We start from the raw sequence: 18456 nt of genomic DNA, 5'->3' as shown, positions 1-18456 counted from the left end.
GAAGTATGAGGTATTGTGAAACAGGAACCTTTTTGGAATAGAGCAGTAATCACATTAAGTAAAAATTGATCACATAAAAAATCTACAAAAAAATGATGTCAATAATATAATTTTCTATGAGAAAATTAAAACCTATAACATGGCAGTATATGACATTGTATAACAAAAAAAAAAAACTGATCCACAAAATAGCAGCAAAACACAATGACAAAGATACAGAAAAGCAATGTTAATTTTTTTTTCAAACCATGCTGGGAATTTATCCATAGCAGCTCAATAAAAATGGAGCATCCACTCCTTTTCTTTTCTTTTTCTTTTTTTTTTTTAATTTTTAAATTTTTTTCTTTTTTCTTTTTTTTGTTGTTTTTTTGTTGTTTTGTTTTTTTACAATCAACACCTTAGCGGCAGTTTTCTCACATACATTTCACCATCACATTCTCCTCGAGCATCAACTTCAACAGCTATGTCCACGTCCCTTCAGCTACTTTCTAAAATAATAATAAAAAGATACATAGCCAAGATGTGCAAATTTTCTATTTGTAGCTAAATAAAAAAATGGGGCATATACTGGAATAAGAACTTCTTTCAAGTACTCCAATTTTCATATCTATTAACTATGGCGTTTTTTTCATGGTTAGACTGCTTTTGAAAATGTATAGGAAGGGGCCAAATAGACTGCTTTGTTTTGGGTTTGTTCTCTGAAGCGTGTCCTTTTTTCTTTAATAAGCTGTGTTAAAACTGCAACATCAAGGGTAGAAAGATTTTTTTTAAAAAGGGGCGATTGCATTATTTTACAAATCATACTGGCCTTACGAACATCCTCTGCAATAAATATTCTTTTTAGCCTTAACTATAAATTATATATTTTAGTGTTTAAAAACCTTCAGTTGTAAAACATCTAGCGACAATCCTTAAACTATGTGTCCTATATGTGAACCTTTAAGGCCCCTAATTTATAAAGATGAGTTGGCACCAAAGGATTCTAAACTTCAACTTTTCTATAGAAAAGGATAGGAAGATATCCTGGCAATTTGTGAATGCAATTTCTCTCACTGGAACACAACCTTCGGAAAAAAAAAATCACCTCTCCTCTAACACCATAGTTAAATGCACTTGCTTTGCAATTCCAAGTTTGCGAACAAGCACTTATATATTTCCAAACCATTCCATTAAAAAAAAATTCCCACACAATAAAAGAATGTATTTCCTATATCTAATGGACTGAAAGTGCTTTGAATGGAATGGTTTTAGAATATTACAAACAAACAAAAAAAAAAAAGACTGAACTGTGGATTGAACCTGACCATAATTAGGCTGAATATCTGTGGGGTCAGACCAGCATTTTTACACAGGTAACTACAAAAATATGAAGATTACAAAAATATAATATATTATGTCACTATTTCGGTTTCTCTTTATAATAGAGTATCGTATGAGTAGTACATTGGCCTTCCCCAACAATGCTAAGCTGGAACCCTACAAATGCCTTATGCACAGGCAATCCACAGGCACAAAAAAAGATTAACATATAATAATGCTGCATACTAACATACACTAACTTATGGGTTATGTTAACCATTTATAAGGTGAAGAGGATAAAAAAAACCTACGGAAATAAAATAAACATTTACAGATGAATTATAAAGTGACTAAATGCATAAGCAAGCAAGATACAGAAAAGCCTAGAACTGCGTTAAAGCTATGCTTTTTAAAGAAAAAAAAGAATATTTCATTTACTATCTAAAAAAAAAAACCCTCTTCTACTTTAAAAATGGTTGGTTGGTTGGTTTTATATGTAAGAAATCAAATCTAATACCTCCCCTGGAGACATTTTGTGTGTTAATGCCTATTTTTACAACATACAGACAAGAACACTTTAATATAAAAACTAGTTGATTATTATTGTATAAAATCCTCTATTTTTGTAGCACAAACCCCTGGGGGTAATGCAAATACTATTTTTTTCTTTTTTTAAGACAGTTTTTGGGGTATTTTTTGTTTATTTGTTTGTTTGAAGTCACAGATGGAAGGGAGACAGAGCAAGAAAAAATATAACAAGACTGGTTTTCCCTTCTGGTATAAAAATGTCCTGGAGAAAAGGGTTTCTGGGGGGGAGATCCTGATGCTGATTCCTTCTCAGATGCCCTTTCTTTGTCTGCTTTTCTCGCCAAGCAAACCCATTAGAAGAAGTCCTCTTAAATGTTCACATCTCGCACATCAGTGGGTGTGCAGGAAAGGTCTGCTTCATCCTCTACAGTCTTTGTTTCTGAAGATACGTTGTGCTGCTGTGCCTGACGTAGACTGGATTCAAGGAGGGATTCAATCTGTTCTTGGCAGGCTCGTAAACAATCCTAGAGAAGATTAAATGGAAGGAGAAAAAGACCCAGAGTCCTTTAGAAAAATAGTAAGATCACAGACCAAACACCATTTCTTGAAAAAGCAAGAGAAATACAATCAAGTTATCGGGGAGGGCAGCAGACTGAAAGGAGTGTGGGAAGAGCAAGAGAAACACCGGACAGTGAAGGGTTGGATGAGCTACCCCGTTTTCTGCAGGATGCTAGCCTGGATCCAGACTTCAGCAACTAACTCTTGCCATCTTCTAATTAACGGCCTAGGTGAGCATCTCCATACGTGGTCCTCTGGTCAAACCACGACTGCTGTTTTGTTCTTAGTCTCAGCCCATAGGTCTACGACTGAATGTGACGGACGCTCCGCTACAGCGACACATGTAGTAACTAAGCCGGGCAGGACCCTCACACAGTAAGATATTGTATCTTGCACTACTACTTTTCTGCCTGTGCCATTAAACACTTCAGCAGTTCTGTAAAAGTCCATTCATACTATCTTTTACCTCACTGTCCTTTATACCTTTTGAAAAAATAGGAACAGTCTGACTGGACAGCAGTGTGAATCAATCAAAATTAAATGAGTGGAGATGCAAAGACATGAAACTGGGCTGGAGGCAGACCTGGTCCACGAGTTCTACTTGTACCACAGAAACACTTTGGCAGAACAGTCTACTAGAAATGACGGTCATAAACAGTGATTTTTCCCAGGCTGAGTTCTGGTAATATGAAGTTCTTAGATAGAAGTGTCATAAATATATTTAGGTATACATGCCCAAAGTTGCCTGCCAACTGCTGCTATGTCCAGCAGTGGGCAGCTCAAGTTAGCTAACTGATTTCTATACTCAGAAAGCATCTGAACAGAAAAATGTACCAGACTGCATGACCCCAAAATGGAGAGATCTGTCAGAAGCACCACTAAACACCTTCGTAACAGTGCATTACAAAGTGCTGCCAAGCTTTCAGTTTGCTACCGCATTCACCTTGAAATCACAGTCAGGGTGAGTTCTCTTTCCCTTGCTTCAAAAGCATTTTCTCAGAGCTGAATGCGCACACAATCCTCCTGAGCGTTCAGGAAGGTGCAAGGGCCTCGCCGCTTGCACAGACTATGGCGTAAATTAAAAGCATAAAGCACCAAGCAGGATCACGTCTCCTGTGGGGACTTCCCCCAGGCATTAAACCATACCATGAGTAGATATATCCAATTCTACTTATCAATCTACAGCAATTAGAACTGGAGAAGGCCTGTTCGACCTGTCCAACTTTCTGCAAGTTATGGTCGTGTTCTTCAGAGCCATGTACGCCCATTGCACCGACACAGAAATGGTGCCTTAAATAGGCAAAACAATCACACGACATTTTGCCAAAATTCCTCCAGTGTGCTGTTTACTCATAGCTTTATAACAAACATCGTAAGCTTTTTCCCAACATATTTAACTCTGTGTATTAAGGACTTTGAAGTTTCCTTTCAGTATTGCCTTTTCTGATTTAACCTATGACATGTGTTAGCCCTTGCGGTGAACCCAGTCTTCCATGATAAATTGCCGTCAAAAGTGTTAGGATGTGCATGACTGAGAATGAATGTTGTTTTCCTGAGAGGGTGACCTGCCTGCTGTTTTCTTTATTTCCCAGTTTCAATTCTGCCTTCATTCAGAGGCTTCTTGTGTGATCTACCAGCTTTTCACTGATTCCACTACCACAAGAATCTCCTCTGCCACCAATAAGGGCACATGGCGTTTGGGGTAAAATAAGATTAGAAACCCAAGCAAACAATTCTCTGCAAGTCCTTTCTGAGAGAGAGGGAGGTTAATCCTACCTCTAAGCAGATCAGACCATCAGTTACAGCTCACTGAAAACACATAACCTATGACCTTTTCTGGTTTAAACCCTAGTGTAATATTTCCTCTTGACAGAGACACACAGCGTTTTAAATGACAAAAAGAAACGCCTCATATCCTAAAGTCATCATGCCTTTGGCTCCTACATACCTCTGGCCTTCACAATAAGATCTCTATGAAGTCCTTTCACCCCTTCTCAAGATATGACGGATCAAGCCTGACTGTAAGGCTTCTACTGGCATGTCCTGTACCATGCACCTCAGTCACACTTGGAATTAGACGTATTAAAGAGTAGTACATGGATACAGGTTTAGGGATTTTTGGTTTTACAAATCCAGGCACTTTTGAGGATAATTCTGTTTTAACAAGGTAGCATGTTCAGTGTTCCAAAAGGAAAGCCAATTTGTTTTCAGAGCAAAATTAACCCTGCTGGCTTTTTTCTTTTTTTGGGAGGGGTAGTGGGTGGGATATGTTTTGGTGGGGTTTTTGTGCCTTTTTTTTTTTTAATCCTAACCATTTGCATATAGCGTGTTTGAGCTCTGAAAACTAAAACCATTCAAAAGAATTTCTACAGATACCTTTTCTTCTCCCTCTGGAGTCCAGTCATGAATAATCACATAGGACTATGTAATTTAAAGGTAATTTTTGACCACAGAATTTTTTTTCCTGTGAGATTCTCAGAGTACAGCATGTTGTAACTGTATTTTTTTAAAAACATAATCTTTACCATTTATCATGAACAGACTATGTCTTAAGCTGCAGCTGAATGAACAATATTTTTTTAATGTTTTAGGCATTTTTGTTCATTTCTTATTTAGATGACTATTAGATTAATAGTTTGTCTGCAGGAATGTATTAGAGCTAGAAAAATAACTGCAAAATATAAAATTCACTGTGAACAACCTCACCAAAGCTTTTTTCATTCTCAGTACTTCTGAACACTGAAACATACAAATACAAAACTTGTGCATTACTCTGATAACTTCTCCCAACAACTTTTCTGCTTCACTACCCAAATTTTCAATGCCCACAGTTTGTTCAAGGTCACAAACCCTTCCTGGATTAATTAAGCTCCTCAGTGAAAAAAAAAAAAAATAAAGACTTGCTAGCTTAACTGATGTGGTCAAATACCTTTAACACACACAGGAGACATGATCAGACTCCAGGGTCAGATACTAAAGGAAACAAACAACAACAAAAAAGAAGCTGCTTGGAAATCCTTTGTTACAGCCTGACCCGTTCTGGATAACAAGCACATGTTTCAAGGTGCCTCTGAGTAGAGGCAGGCGGGAGACGAATTCCAATGTACTAACAGACAGCATGGAAACCCAATCTAATCTAGTTTAGCAAATTTCTGGCCTGGAAATGAATGTCAGGTAAAATTCAATCTGTTTGGATGATGGGGTCAAGAATAGAATGATGGAAGACAGCCCAAGACTTCTAATTGTGATTATCTGACTTCTAATTACCCCTGATCAAAGGCAAAATGGGAAATTGGACTCCTACCAACGTAAACATGAACCATAAAGGAATTCCGATCAGGTGATACTCATTTTACTTTAGATTCAGCTTTCTTTGAGACTAAAGGTAAAAAAGTGTAATTATATAACCTGAAATCCAACAGACCAGCTGCTCTAGCTAATAGATAATCGGGGAGAATGTTAGTCATGTTATAATGCATGCTCTTAATATTTCAAGACAATCCAATATAAAGCGTATTCATTTGTGCGGTCCGACAAGGGGAACCATCGCTGTGGAGTAACAAACTTCATATACTTGCTAGTGAAATAAGATAATAGGAATAGCATTCGATACCATGGATTACATAGGCACATCTTACGGGAAGTTCTCTGTGCAGGGGAATCATGCTATGCGTGAAACCAAGCAGTCTTCTCTACTCAAAGCAATAGTAGTGAAAGAGGCTGTTTCCTTATTCAATTACAAACACAACAGTGTGTGTATGTATATATACACACACACACACACACACACACATATAAATTTATGATGCTTATTTTCTGTAGCAACCTATACCAAAACCTTACTTGTAACTCTAGCTGCTCTAACACATAAATATATTTAGCAATGAAAGCCGGAGGGAAGTTCCTTCCTTTTAAAGCTGTTAACTTTTGAGTGCAGGTCATACAAATTGTGGCCTTGCAATGACTCTGGACAATAAAAAAGAAATAAGCAAGAACTCTCCTTCTTGCTAGAACTGCTTTCTTTTCTTTTAAAAGAGCTCTGTCATCAACTAAGTCAAGTCACGTAAGGACATGCTGTTGTTCTCCAAGATGTGAGAGAATCTACTTCCAATGCTCTGTATCAGGAATGATTAAATAATGTTGTTTGAATCAGATACTGTCAGAATAGATAGCGAGCCTAGTATTTTTCCTCAGTACCTGCTTCAAAGATCTCGCACTGGATAGTGGCCAACCATACACTGAAATATCTACATTGTTCACAAACTGGCTAAAAGCATTACACGTACATACCAAACTGAGCAGCATTTTATTTCAGCATTTGAAGTTCTTACAGTATTTAACATTTCAGCACTGGATCCGTATTACTTTAGCTGCAGCAATATAAATGGCAAAAATAACACGCTCAATACTGAGGCATTGTTAAGGTGATCAAAATAGTAAGCGGGGGTATCATATTTGTCAGCAATTGTTTCACATAGTCTATCAAAAGTAAAATCCTCTTTTTGTGAATAATTAATTATGATGCATTCATCTTTCCAGAAATCACTCACTCCTGTCAACAAAGCCCAATTATACAAACCTAGTTTTGCAGCGTCTGGACCAGTACAGTTCTCTATGTATTTAAATTATTAACATGTAAAATAATTTAACAGCATCTCAAAGATTCTGCCGCTAACCACAGAGTTGTCTTTATTTGACTCATTGTCCAGCGCTTGGAGACCTCACAAGAACCTTTTTAAAGCATCTATTTATTGGTCTTCCACATTGTTACAAAACAAAGCTCAACTCTGCCCCAACTTCACACACCATTATGACATGGATCATTGACTTTAGGTCTTCCTTGTAGGCTCCCTTCCTGGCCCATTCACTCATGAAAGGTTTATTGCTCACTAGTTACTGATGTGCATCTCCTGGAAGCTGCAGGGCAAAATGAGAGTCCTGTGAGGACCATCTACCTTGTCAGAAAGTCGTGGGACAAGCATTTGTTCCGAAAAGGAATTCAATACCAGCTACTGTGCAGGTCTAGCACGTAATAAACCAAATTAGATCATTAGAACTCTTTTAAGAAGGGCTTTTTCACACCACTTGGCACAATAAAAGGCCTCAAGAATGGTCAAAGATAAGGTCAGAGATACCACGAGGTCTCAGTAACTATTTCCTCGTCTTATTTTCAAAGTTTTGTTTTACACAGACTCCTGGTTTAATTACCTACAACGAAACACAGCCTCTGCAACTGCAGCGTCCTAAATCGATGCAGGGTTTCCTTTGCTTTGTCAGATACGCCTCTCTTACAAACATTAGAGCTGGATGTGGCATTCCTATCGGTGAACTGCAGCAGCGTAATCACAGATTATTAATGGATATAATGACAGCTAAATAACTAGGACGGACACAAGAGAACACGTTCAAAAACCCCACTCTGAGGTTTTGACTTTTATCAAGATTTACTGTCAGATTAGCTACTATGCAGTAAGCAGGCATTCATTCTTAAAACTCTAAGGCAGGAGATCAACCAAGAGAAAGAGTCACTTACCGGATCACATTTGATAACTTGTGATAGGAAATGTGTGAGGCATTGATAGGAGAGGAAAGTGTTAGTGTTCCCCAGATGCAGGCCTTGCACAGCTGCTACCACACTGCCAGCTGCGATCATGGAAGGTGGGTTTGAAATAAATTTAATATCTGTATGAAGAAAGGAGAGAAAAAAAAAAAAAAAAGACTGAAATGATTGCTTTAGGAAAAGCCTGCCCATACACATACACTCTTCTACCAGCATGGCTTCAGCTGCCAACCATTGCATCCGAAAAGGTAGGGAAAATTGTGAGCAGAAAGGTGTCTCCTGCTCTAAACTGCTACAGGTCCAAACCTGTAAACACTTATCCACATGAGCAACTGTACTTCAGCGAGTAGCCCTTCCTAGCACTAAGCCTGGGAGGCCATTCATCACTTCGAGGTATTTTTATCATAAGCAGGGCCCCCACGCTTCAAACGTTAAAATACTTTGCTCATGTGAATAATGCCACTGGGGTCAATGGCACTATACATCTGAGAAAACCTGTTCGCATTCTTAAGTGTTTCGCATGATCAGATCCTAGGTGCACTCTAACAAGGAGTCCTCGGGCCCCTTAAAGCAGAAACCTTTGCACTGACATTCAAAGGAATATAGCTTTAATGAACAACAACATCAACAAAAAGAAAGAAAGAGAAAGACTGCTTAACCCTGTCAGGAGGCAGATAATCCATATTTAAATTAAGGTTTCATCTTAAAAATGCTTTGTCTCAACCTAGTCTCTTGTCAGTGGCTGCCATCCATCCTGGCAACAGGGATTTAATGTAAATGTGGCATAACTAAGTGACGGGGGTCCCAAGAATTGGCGGACAATCAGTTACATTCTGATGTGACACCATGCTGACAAGAGGCTGGGCCCCCTTCCAGACTGCATTGCTGTAGGTCTCTCCACAAAGCCACTCCCATGATTCCTTAAGGGGCTATCTCTGCCATTTAGCATGTTTTTGGTTTGGTTTTTGTTTTGTTTTGTTGGGTTTTTTAATAAGAATAATCCACATTTTAATGCTAAGACTCTTTCTGCTGAACAGGAATGCGTTTGATCTGTGGCAGCGTACACCTTGGAGGAAAATCGGAAACAAAGGAAGTAAGTGGCACAAGTAAACGTCCAATTTTGTGAGGAAGAAAGGGAAATGCCACATAATACACAAGAACCTGAGATACATTCCTTCAGCTTTTATCAGAATACAACTTCCTCTGGGTTGAAAAAATATAAACCATCTGTCAAACCCTTGAATGAAATCAAAGGAATGGACAGCTTAGAGGGCTCAGTGGAACAGTTTAAGTATTAAATCATGCATCTCCTTTATTATGATAAAATAACTTTTGTGTAAATGTTTTAGCAGTGAAACTAAAGACTTGGGGAGTCTATGAAAGAAAGTCCTCTCTCTGAATCTATTCATATACCTCTGACGCTCCATTGTAGCCCTGACCAATACCCACCTTCAAAGGGGCATTTCGCCCAGCATTCTACGGACCTTCAAAATTAAACCGATACGATGAACTGTGGCCAAACTTTTGTGATGCGCTGCCAGCGAAAAGGCAAGCTTGATCTAAAGTCATCTCGGTTATGTTACTGTGCTTCAAATAAATTTAGTTTAGCCCCTTTTCGGAATCTGCAGATTCAAGTACACCCACCTTCTAGCAAGCTTCTGTCATTCCCCAAAGTCAGAGTAGTCCAGGCTGCTTATTGACACTATACGCATTCCAAAGCCAGTCCCCTAACTGAAATACTGACGCACCGTTGCAGGTAGACTTCAGAAATGAGGGATTTCAGTAGGCAAGCGTGAATTCCACCAAGACTGGGTTGCTCACAGGGGGTACGGTGGCAGCGCGTTCGCGACACTATTTACCGAGCTCCACAAACAGAACATGACCAAAATGTTTCAGTTTAATGAGCCTGTCCTGACAGGATCACGTTTGGGATTAATATTTGCGTTCTTCTTTTAAATGGAGCAGTAAACAAGAACATGAATTCATAGTCGCACCCTCATTCTTTCCAAGGTGGAAAAGTGATAATGAAGTTTAAATGACCAGTTTGTGTCTGTCCCTATAACCACTCCAGACAAGCAGCATGGACTGCCTTTTTGTTGCAACTCAACAAGGAATTATTTGTGGCAGAGGCCACTAATTTCAGCATATTAATCAGGGGGCCCCTCTCGCCTGTAATTGGATGCCCCCAAGTGAAGAGTGTGGCATCATTGTCAGCCTCCATCGCCTCATCTTGCGCTATTGAGCGCTCAGGAACAAGGGGGCTTCGGTGAGATGAATTAGACCTGACACAGCCACAATGGGGTAGGGGGCCCCATCAATTGAAGCACACATCCCCAGTAGCCTATCTGAGACTTCATCCAAAAAGAATAAACAACTTCAGCGTTGTTAAAAAGAGAGAGAGAGAGAGAGAGAGGAGGGGGAGGAGAGAGAAGAATGCCAGCCACCCTGAAGGGAGGACAAAGCAGGCATATAGGCGCTGCAGCGCTTTAAAAAAAATTCCTAACAAGGCGAGTCACCCCTTTTCCTTTTTAAATGGAGCAGCAATTCCATCCGTCTGGAGAGCTGGGGGCTATGAATGAAAATCTTTTCATTGAGGCAAATCAAAACTGCGAACATAAATCACTTGCTGCAAGATGCAACAGGTTCCAACTGGTCACATACCTTGAGACTTCCAATTTTATAAAGGCCAGAGAATAGGAGAATTGTAACACACTTGTTTCAAAGGGGGATCTTTCTTTCTCCATCCGAGAGGAGGAAAGCAACAACAATAATAATAGCAATAATAATAATATAAAAGGAGCCTGGTATGTTTTGATAACCAGAGGAACATAATGAAATGCTGAAGCTCCAATATTTGTTGCTATTCATTGTTATGCTTGTATAGAGCTGCAGTTCTCCCTCAACACTGGTCTTAACTTGGGCCAAAAGAGGCCTGCTTCCTTTTGAGCTCTCCCTGCCTTGCTCGGCCATGCCAAAGCCCCATTCATTAAGCTCAATTATGTGTTAACTTCAAACAACCCCTGGTAATCTTTTTTTTTTTTTTTTTTGCTTTTTCTCCTGAACCTACCACAGCACAAAGACGTCCTTTGGTGAAAATGGATTTTTCGAAACTAAACCAAATCAAACAAATCCACTTCTACTAGCCAGGCAACTGAAGAGGGAGCTTAGAAGGAATTCCCCTCAACTTCACCTTGCAGCGTAACCTTCTCTTTCTGGAGCAAACACATACGCACTCATCTACAAACACTTCTACAGCCTTCACCTTGTTAAGCCAACTGGCGGAGGTTTTATTTTCTAAGCAAGGCCTATTTTGCAGTCTCTTCTTAGGAGACCCTCCTTCACGGTAGAGGACGCAGGCTGTACTTCAAGCAAAGGATATACTGCACTTGCCCCCGTGGCCACTTAAGCGAGTGACAGTATTTCCAGTGGACTTTGGATTGGGCCCCACAGCATCCAGGCAGCACAATGCATTTGCAGTCCATCTAGGTTCATTTTGGCAAGGGGAAATACAACACAACCCAGCAACAGCAAAGCAAAGTCCAGATGCTACTTAAGCCACATGTGATCTTCACTAGCCAACAAAGGAGTCATGAGGAAAGCAAGAGGTAGAGAAAATCCTGACATCCAAAAATAACAATAAAAATACAGAGCCTAGTGGCAGCCTTCCTGAGCGCTCTTTCCCCAGGCAATATTCCCAGCTTCAATAGGGAGCTGTAGAGGGCCCCAATTCTGGTGAGCTCAGCACTGTTTTTTTTAAAAGCTAAGTAAAACTCCCAGAACATGGTTCTCATTTACTGATCCATTCTCCAGCTGTGGTGTGTAGCAGTGTTAAATAAAGGCTCTGGATGTGCTTCCTAAAAGAAACATAACAACACCGACAGTAGATCAAAGTACTGGACTCTTAGCAAGTCTCCAACCTTTGAACTACTCTTGTTTTCATCCCTGTCATTGCCAACACAACAACCTAGGTTAAACATCCCCATATCCAAAGGGGAGGCCGGGTAGCTGTTCTTTTTAGCTAGCAGCCGAGGAAGCTTCCAACTTAGCAACTCTCGCCTTCGAAGTCACAGCAGCCTTATCTGGTAGAATGTGGCATGAAGAGTTATGTCTGATTTTCCCAAAATGTTGCTGCAGGTAGTTTGAAGGCTGGCTGAAGGTTGTAGCGCTCTGAACACCGAGCATTATTCCAGGCAATCTAACTTACGAACTGCCCGTTATGCTGATGTTAGGCCCGAGATGAAGCGCGATGCCAGTGTTTATAAATTTCTCTTTCATGGCTCGGTTGTTCCATCTTTAGGCCTCGCAGTAGGGCCGATTCTGTGAAATAAAATTTTTCTTCCGAGGGCCTGCAATCTTTTCTTCAACCTTTTTATACCAAATCCATCTCTGGAAAATAAACTACACAACATTAATTTGTGCCACTGGCCACACACATCCCAACGAGGTTTTCGAGTGTGGGTACCTCTTTCTCAAGTCCACATGCAGGCCTGACCTCTTTTTTTAGCACAACTGCTACTGAATATTACCATTTACTAAAGCGCTGTATCTCCTTTACACTAAGTTTTTATCAGTGTCAACAGAGCGTCTGGCATTCCTCTTTACGTGCTACTGCAAAAGCACATTTGCTTTGGCCGCTTTTTCTTCCTTCTTCTTTTGCCATTCCTGGATTGGTCTCGCCATCCTAAAAGAAAACGCGCTGAACACGTTTTGTTTAAACAGAGTATCTTCCCTCTAGAATTTCTTTTGTCCCTGCTCCTCCACTCTGTCCTGTGGGAACAGCGAGATGTGGAGAACAGACAGACGCTTCTAAAACTTTTTTTCCTTCCCGCTTGCTAGGGTTCAGTGGGTGAAGCCGGTACACGTACAAATGCGCACACACACGGTCCACGTGCAAACATGGGAACTTCAAAGAACCAGCGCGCACGCACGCACGGTGCCCTTGAAACCAAAGATCAGGCCTCTGCAAACCTGGCCTAGCGAACAGTCGGCGTCTTTGGAGGCCGGCCCTGCACATGGCTTCAGCACAGCACGTGGTCAGAAGGGTGCAGATGGCAGCGGCTCGGTCCTGTGCCAGGAAAGCCTCCGTGCCGCGTGGCCCTCCTCCAATCCACCAGCCACCGAGGAGGGGGGGGAAGAGGCAACTTGAAGAGGGAAGTTTTAAAACCCCCACGCGGAGCTATTCACAAGCAAAATCTCCCCTCCGCCTTTAAAAACTGTCTTAAGAATGAATCCACGCGGGCAGGGATTCCCCGTAAGGGGCAGTAAGCCTTTTGCAGCCCCCGCATAAAACCCGGCGTACAGAGGTGAAGAAATCGTGCCGCGCCGAGCTGAGACGCCACGGCTAAGCTACAAAGAGGGGGGGTACTCCTCCCTCCCTGACACCACCACCGATCTCAACTCAGAAGCAAAATATCTTAGGAAAAAACTTACCTCTGCAAAGTAATCCACCTTCTGCAAACAAGGGGCAATAATCGGGGCTTAAACTACCTCCCCGCAGCTCTGTGAGCTCGCTTTAGACCACGGCTACGGGAAGCTTTATAAGCCGGGGGGTAGGTGCGTGTAGGGGAGCAACACGCTTTGCTTAACGTGCAGGGCTCATACCTGTAGCGCACAGAGCCACAAAAGTCTGAGCATGTTTACGGATGATCTGCTTGGTGTCCTCTGCCAGAGGCATTTTAGTAAGGAAATGTTCAATGAAATCGTGGGGGGTCATTGCAGCCAGATTCCATTTCAGCTTATTCACCAGAAGCAGCTCCATTTGCTGCAAAGACAAGAGGGAGGGAAGGGGGAAGAAGAGAAGAGGAAGGAGAAGAGGGAAAAACGTGGTTAGCTCCGCTCACGCACGCTCCGACGAGCACAATCCGCAGCTGGGCCGGGCAGCTCTCCGCCGAACCCGCTTCCCCGGCTGGGGGTGCGCGGAGGTGGGGGGGAAAGGGGACAGAGGGGCTCGGAAATCCTTGCCGCGGCTGAGCCCCGGGATGGGGAAGGGGAAGAGGAAGGGGAAAGGGAAAGGGGGGGTGCCGGGTCGCCCCCCGCCGGGAAGCGCCGGCCGCAGCCCCCAGCGCGGCCGCCAGGGGGCGCCAAGGCAGCGCGGTGGCGGCGGGTCCGGCCGGGGCTGCCCGAGGGCCGCGGCCGGGGAAGCGGCGGGGGGGGGGGGGGGGGGGGTCGGTCCCGACCCCGACCCCGACCCCGGCCCCGGCTCCGGCCCCGCTCCCTTCCCGGACCGCCAGCGGGGTTAGTTAGTGCTCCTGCGGCCACGGGGAGCGATCCCCGCTGGAGGGGAGGCAGCCCCCTCCCCGCCTGCCCCGGTGGCGGAGGGGCTCTGTAATCGGCGGGTTTTTTTTTTTTTGGTTTGGGGGCTTTTTTGTTTTGTTTGTTCGGTTGGTTTTTTGGTTTGGTTTGGGTTTTGGGTGGGTGTTTTGGTTTTTTGGTTTTTTTTTTTTCCTGAGGTGATTAAACGTGAAATTACCAGTAATTCGTCGGGTCTAATGGAGTTATCTGTATAAATGCACAGTTTTTCTGCGGTCAGAGGAATAGTTTCCTTCATTTTTGAAGCCACAAACATGCAGGTAGCTCCGAGCAATTGCAATCGGCTTTTCTTGAGGGGTTCAAACGACAAAAATCTGTCCAAATAATTCATAGCCAAGGGGAAAACTTCCTCTTCGCACTTCTGCTCCTCGCAGACCTGGAAGAAGGAGAGAGATCGTTGAAGAATAATTTAATATAGGCGAAAGCTAGGCTTGTCCCGCTGCCCTCCTCTTCCCTCTCCCCCTCACCCCCCCAGGCTTTGCAGGGCAAGGTTGAAGGAGACGAGGGGGAAAATGCAGTTGGGGGAAACGGGTAAATACGGGAAAACCAGAGGCATCAAAGAAAATGAAAGAGAAAGTCACGAGTGACAAAGTGGGGAGAAATGTGGCGATAGAAATCTGCAAGCGATTCATGGTAAAAAAAAGGGGGGGGGGTCGAAGAGGAGGTCTGTCCCCATCTTTCCAACCCCTAGAACAAATTTTAAAAAAGGGGGAAAAAAAAAAAAAGGCGGCAAGCGGAGGAAAATGCAAACCCCCGTGTCTGGGAATGGGGTGCAGAGCCGGGCTTGCCCTCGGATTTATTTATTTCGCTTTTATTTCATCTAATTTGCTGTTGTGCTGCCGATTCCCCTCTCTGGTCGAGACACAAAGGTGGCGTCCAGCCTCATTTCCCCAGACGTCATCTTTTCAAAAAATATTTAAAAATATTTAAAAAATTATTCGAGCGCTGAAAAAAGGCTGAAAATGAAGCGGCGGGGGTCCTTTACCGAGCCCCGTGCCGATGGTCCTGCTGGGGGGCTCCGGGGAGACCCCCCGAAGTAAAATTCACCGCCTCCCTCTCTCGCCCTGCAGCACAGCCGGGCGCGACATTTCCCAGAGCAAGGCAGGGCGCCGCGCTTTCAAAAATTAATTAAAAATAGATCGCGGGCTCCCAGGGCTTCCGAAAAAGCATGAAAATGTAGCCCAGCTCCTGGGGCTCCCGCTGGGAGCCCCCCCAGACGTGTCTCGCCAGGGGACGAGGCCCTTTCCCACTCGCTTTTCCCAGGCGACCTTGCAGATCGCCGCCGCAGCACAAGCATGCCTTTGAGGGGTGACCACAGCTCCAGCCTCTCTTCGCGCTGAACAAAGAAACTTTCACCCTGCAACTCCCCCCAAAGAAAGCCCGGAGCCCCTCCGGTCGGTCCCCCTGCCCGCAGCCCCAGCGGGGTCCCCCGGCCCCCGACCTTCTTTCCCCCGGCCCCCTTCCCCCGCTTCCCCCCCGCAACACACACGCACACACACACACACCCTTGGCTTGCTCCCCGGGACTTTCTTAATTTTTTCTCCCGATTAATAAACACTTTTGCTTTGCAAATAAAAGAACAAAGATGGCGCGTAATACTGGCACGGCTAACCACTTGCATACGTGTACAAGGATATTAATTTAAAATAAAATCCCCAGAAAAAATTAACTGGCAAAGCTTTCCCGGCGGCCCCGCACGGCGCGGCCGGGGGTTCGGCAACCGGGGGCGGGAGGGGGGGGGGGACGACGACACACGGTCGAACGGGCCCTTCTCCCGTTCTCCCCTCCGCCGGTCCCCGACGGGCGGAAAAAAATACCGGGGGACCCCCCGCACGCCGTGTACCGGGGCTTGGGGGGGGGGGGGGGGTGAAGGGGGAACGGGAGACGAGGCCGGTGATCCGCCGCCCCTCGGCGGTGGGAGCCGACTGCTGCAGCGGGGATAAAGCGGTAATAACGGGCGGGGGGATCGGGAAACCCGGGCCCCGACCCCTCGTTACACGCGGGCGTCTCCGAAGGCAGAGCAACGTGTGCCGCGCCGGGGAGCTTAATTTTTTTTTGGGGGGGGGGGGGGCAGGAGGAGCTGGGGGAGCAGCTCCTTGGTTTAATTCATTTCGGTGGCGCCGAAGCTCGCCGAGCAAAAAAATCGCCGAAAGCTACAAACCTCCAACATCCAAGTGGCGACTATTTTCCTCATATATGGCAAGATTTCTTTCTGCACGCACTTGAAGTAGGAGACGGAGGGCGAGCAGGTCTCCTCCGCCTTCAGCATGGTCTGCAGCACCCTGTCATTGAGGAGGTTGGCGTCTAGGTAGGCTCGTCGGATGGTCTCCACCTCGCAGCACAGCAGCTGATGTTCCATGTCTGCCGCCGTCGTCTCGAGTCAGTTTTTCTGCAGCAGGACTGAGTCAGTCGCTCGCTCGCTCCCTCTCTTCCCCTTCCAGGAGTCCCTTGGATGCTGCTTCTGCTACTGCCGCTACAGCCCTCTGGAGGCTGCAAAACTTTCTAACTTCCAACAAAACTCTCCTGTATAGTCCTGTGACGTTACTGTTGTTAAGCAGAGATCAAAGCACGAGAGAGAATGAGAAAGAGAGAGAGAGAGAGCCAAAAGCAAGGGGCAGAGCCCTAAAGCCATCCCATAGGCTTCAAGTCCTTCCCCTTTGCTTAGCTTATAGAGAGCAGGGGTTTAATGCAAATGCAAATGAGACAAGGGCTTGCTTTCTTCAAGGGCAAGGGAGAGGTGGGGGAAACCCAAATTGTCTCTTCAGTGTATCATGCATAATTTTAAAAATGGAGCGAGTTCTGCAGTGGGAGCCAAATGATGAATGGGGCTAGGCCACACACAGACACGCAGGGATATAAATACAAGGAGACTTGGTTGGTATTATTTTACTGGGGGCGCCGAGGAGGGGGAGCAGGGCAGTACCGGTGCGTCGCTCTTCCTTATCAATTATTATTATTGCCGTCGCCGACGCATACCTGTGATATCTGTCGTTTCAAAAGGCGCGCTCCCAACCTCAACTCCCAGTCTTTGTAGTTGATTCCCAAGGGGAAAAAAGCTGTCTCCCGTTTCCTCAGTCCTGTTTTTTCCCAGCCTAGATGGTTTTGCTGCACGCCACAATTTTAAAGGAATTGGGGTCTCCCCCACCTCTGTCAAGACGGTGCTTTTTTTCTTCTCTCCCTCTTTTTTTTTTTTTTTTTACACCTCTTTCCTTTCACTTTAAGGTTTTTGCCCCCCAAAAGGGGCACGGAGGTGGCAGGGGACAGGACGATAGCTAATCTGAGCCGCGGTCGGCGGCAGCGCACGCCGGGCAGGCCGCACTCGGCACCCCACCCCCACCGCTCACAGCCACCCAGAAAAAATATCCCAGCAGAGCAGCAAAATGGTGGCCAGAGCTTCCTCCAGCACCTACAGGGAGATGAATTGGGGGGGGAGGAAAGGAGGGAGGTACCGGCAGCCGCCGGAGCCTGCCGGGGCCTCATCCGACACGCCGCGCCGCCAGGACAGCCTGTCCACGCGTGACGTGCAACAGCGGGGCCCCACCGTAAATAACTCCCATTCCCTGGCTGAACTGCTTGTACCTGAAAACACTTTGCTTTGCTTTGTTTCTAATTAAAAAAAAAAAAAGAGTTTCTTTTAAACTCCTCACTTTTTCAGGGGCTGATAGGGGAGCTTGGGGCCTGCCGGAGAATCCCGGCGGTGAAGGCAATGTACCACCGGACGGGAGAAACGACTTGTCCTGCACCAACGTGGAACTGGGAGGAGCGGGAAGGCCGTAAACTGGGGTTCACGCTGCCTTCTGCCTGCCCACCCCTCAAAACCTGAGCACTCGGATTTAACCTCAGCCTCGGTGCTTTAGCATCACCTGCGTGCGGCACCGATGGCGGGAATACCTACCGGTGGTACGGCGCTCGCGGCAGCATCGCCGGCAGGCGTCGGGGCAGTGGAAGGGTCTCCCGACCGTGGAGGCCATGCCGTGGTGGACATGCCGTAGAGTCATACAGCATCTCTCTTGCATGACCTGCGGGGAAAGCAGTGCCAAAGATCACAGGGCATGTTGTTGCACAGTTGCGTGTTTACGTAATCTCTCTGCATGACATATCTGCCCATCTTTCTTAGTTTACCCGTTTGCTCGGCCATTTGTCTCCATTTTGTCTTCGTCTCTCAGGAGGATGTCGGAGACCCCGGGGATCTCGGTTCCCCT

The 18456-nt window shown here is 45.0% G+C and overlaps 2 protein-coding genes across 6 annotated transcripts in view; one reads left to right on the top strand and one right to left on the bottom strand.

Annotated features, from left to right (window-relative positions):
- Positions 1-2373, top strand: part of LTO1 (LTO1 maturation factor of ABCE1) — a 22469-nt gene extending 20096 nt beyond the window's left edge. The window contains exon 6 of one of the 2 annotated variants that reach the window (XR_012653203.1): positions 2173-2283. Coding sequence is in view for 1 of the 2 variants with exons in the window: in XM_075048265.1 (XP_074904366.1) it covers positions 2173-2184 (12 nt within the window). In the remaining variant the exon portion in view is untranslated. Of the gene's footprint in view, positions 1-2172 lie in introns of both variants that reach the window. The other variant, XM_075048265.1, reaches the window with a different exon arrangement.
- Positions 2109-18456, bottom strand: CCND1 (cyclin D1). 4 transcript variants are annotated; one of them, XM_075048260.1, is made up of 7 exons: positions 18377-18456; positions 18150-18273; positions 16416-16798; positions 14415-14630; positions 13547-13706; positions 7919-8067; positions 2109-2351 (listed from the first exon to the last, which is right to left on the bottom strand). In XM_075048260.1, the coding sequence occupies exons 3-7, from the start codon at positions 16611-16613 to the stop codon at positions 2196-2198; spliced, it is 879 nt and encodes a 292-aa protein (XP_074904361.1). In that variant the 5' UTR covers positions 16614-16798; positions 18150-18273; positions 18377-18456; the 3' UTR covers positions 2109-2195. The 4 variants fall into 4 exon arrangements, with proteins under 4 accessions (XP_074904361.1, XP_074904363.1, XP_074904364.1 ...); XM_075048262.1 differs by lacking the exon at positions 18377-18456 and having other exon boundaries at positions 18150-18293; XM_075048263.1 differs by lacking the exons at positions 18150-18273; positions 18377-18456 and adding an exon at positions 17231-17265.

The sequence above is a fragment of the Buteo buteo genome, chromosome 16, assembly GCF_964188355.1.
Source record: "Buteo buteo chromosome 16, bButBut1.hap1.1, whole genome shotgun sequence".
Taxonomy (NCBI): Eukaryota; Metazoa; Chordata; class Aves; order Accipitriformes; family Accipitridae; genus Buteo; species Buteo buteo.
Note: the sequence above shows the minus strand (reverse complement) of the source record. Positions and strands in the feature narration are given on the sequence as shown.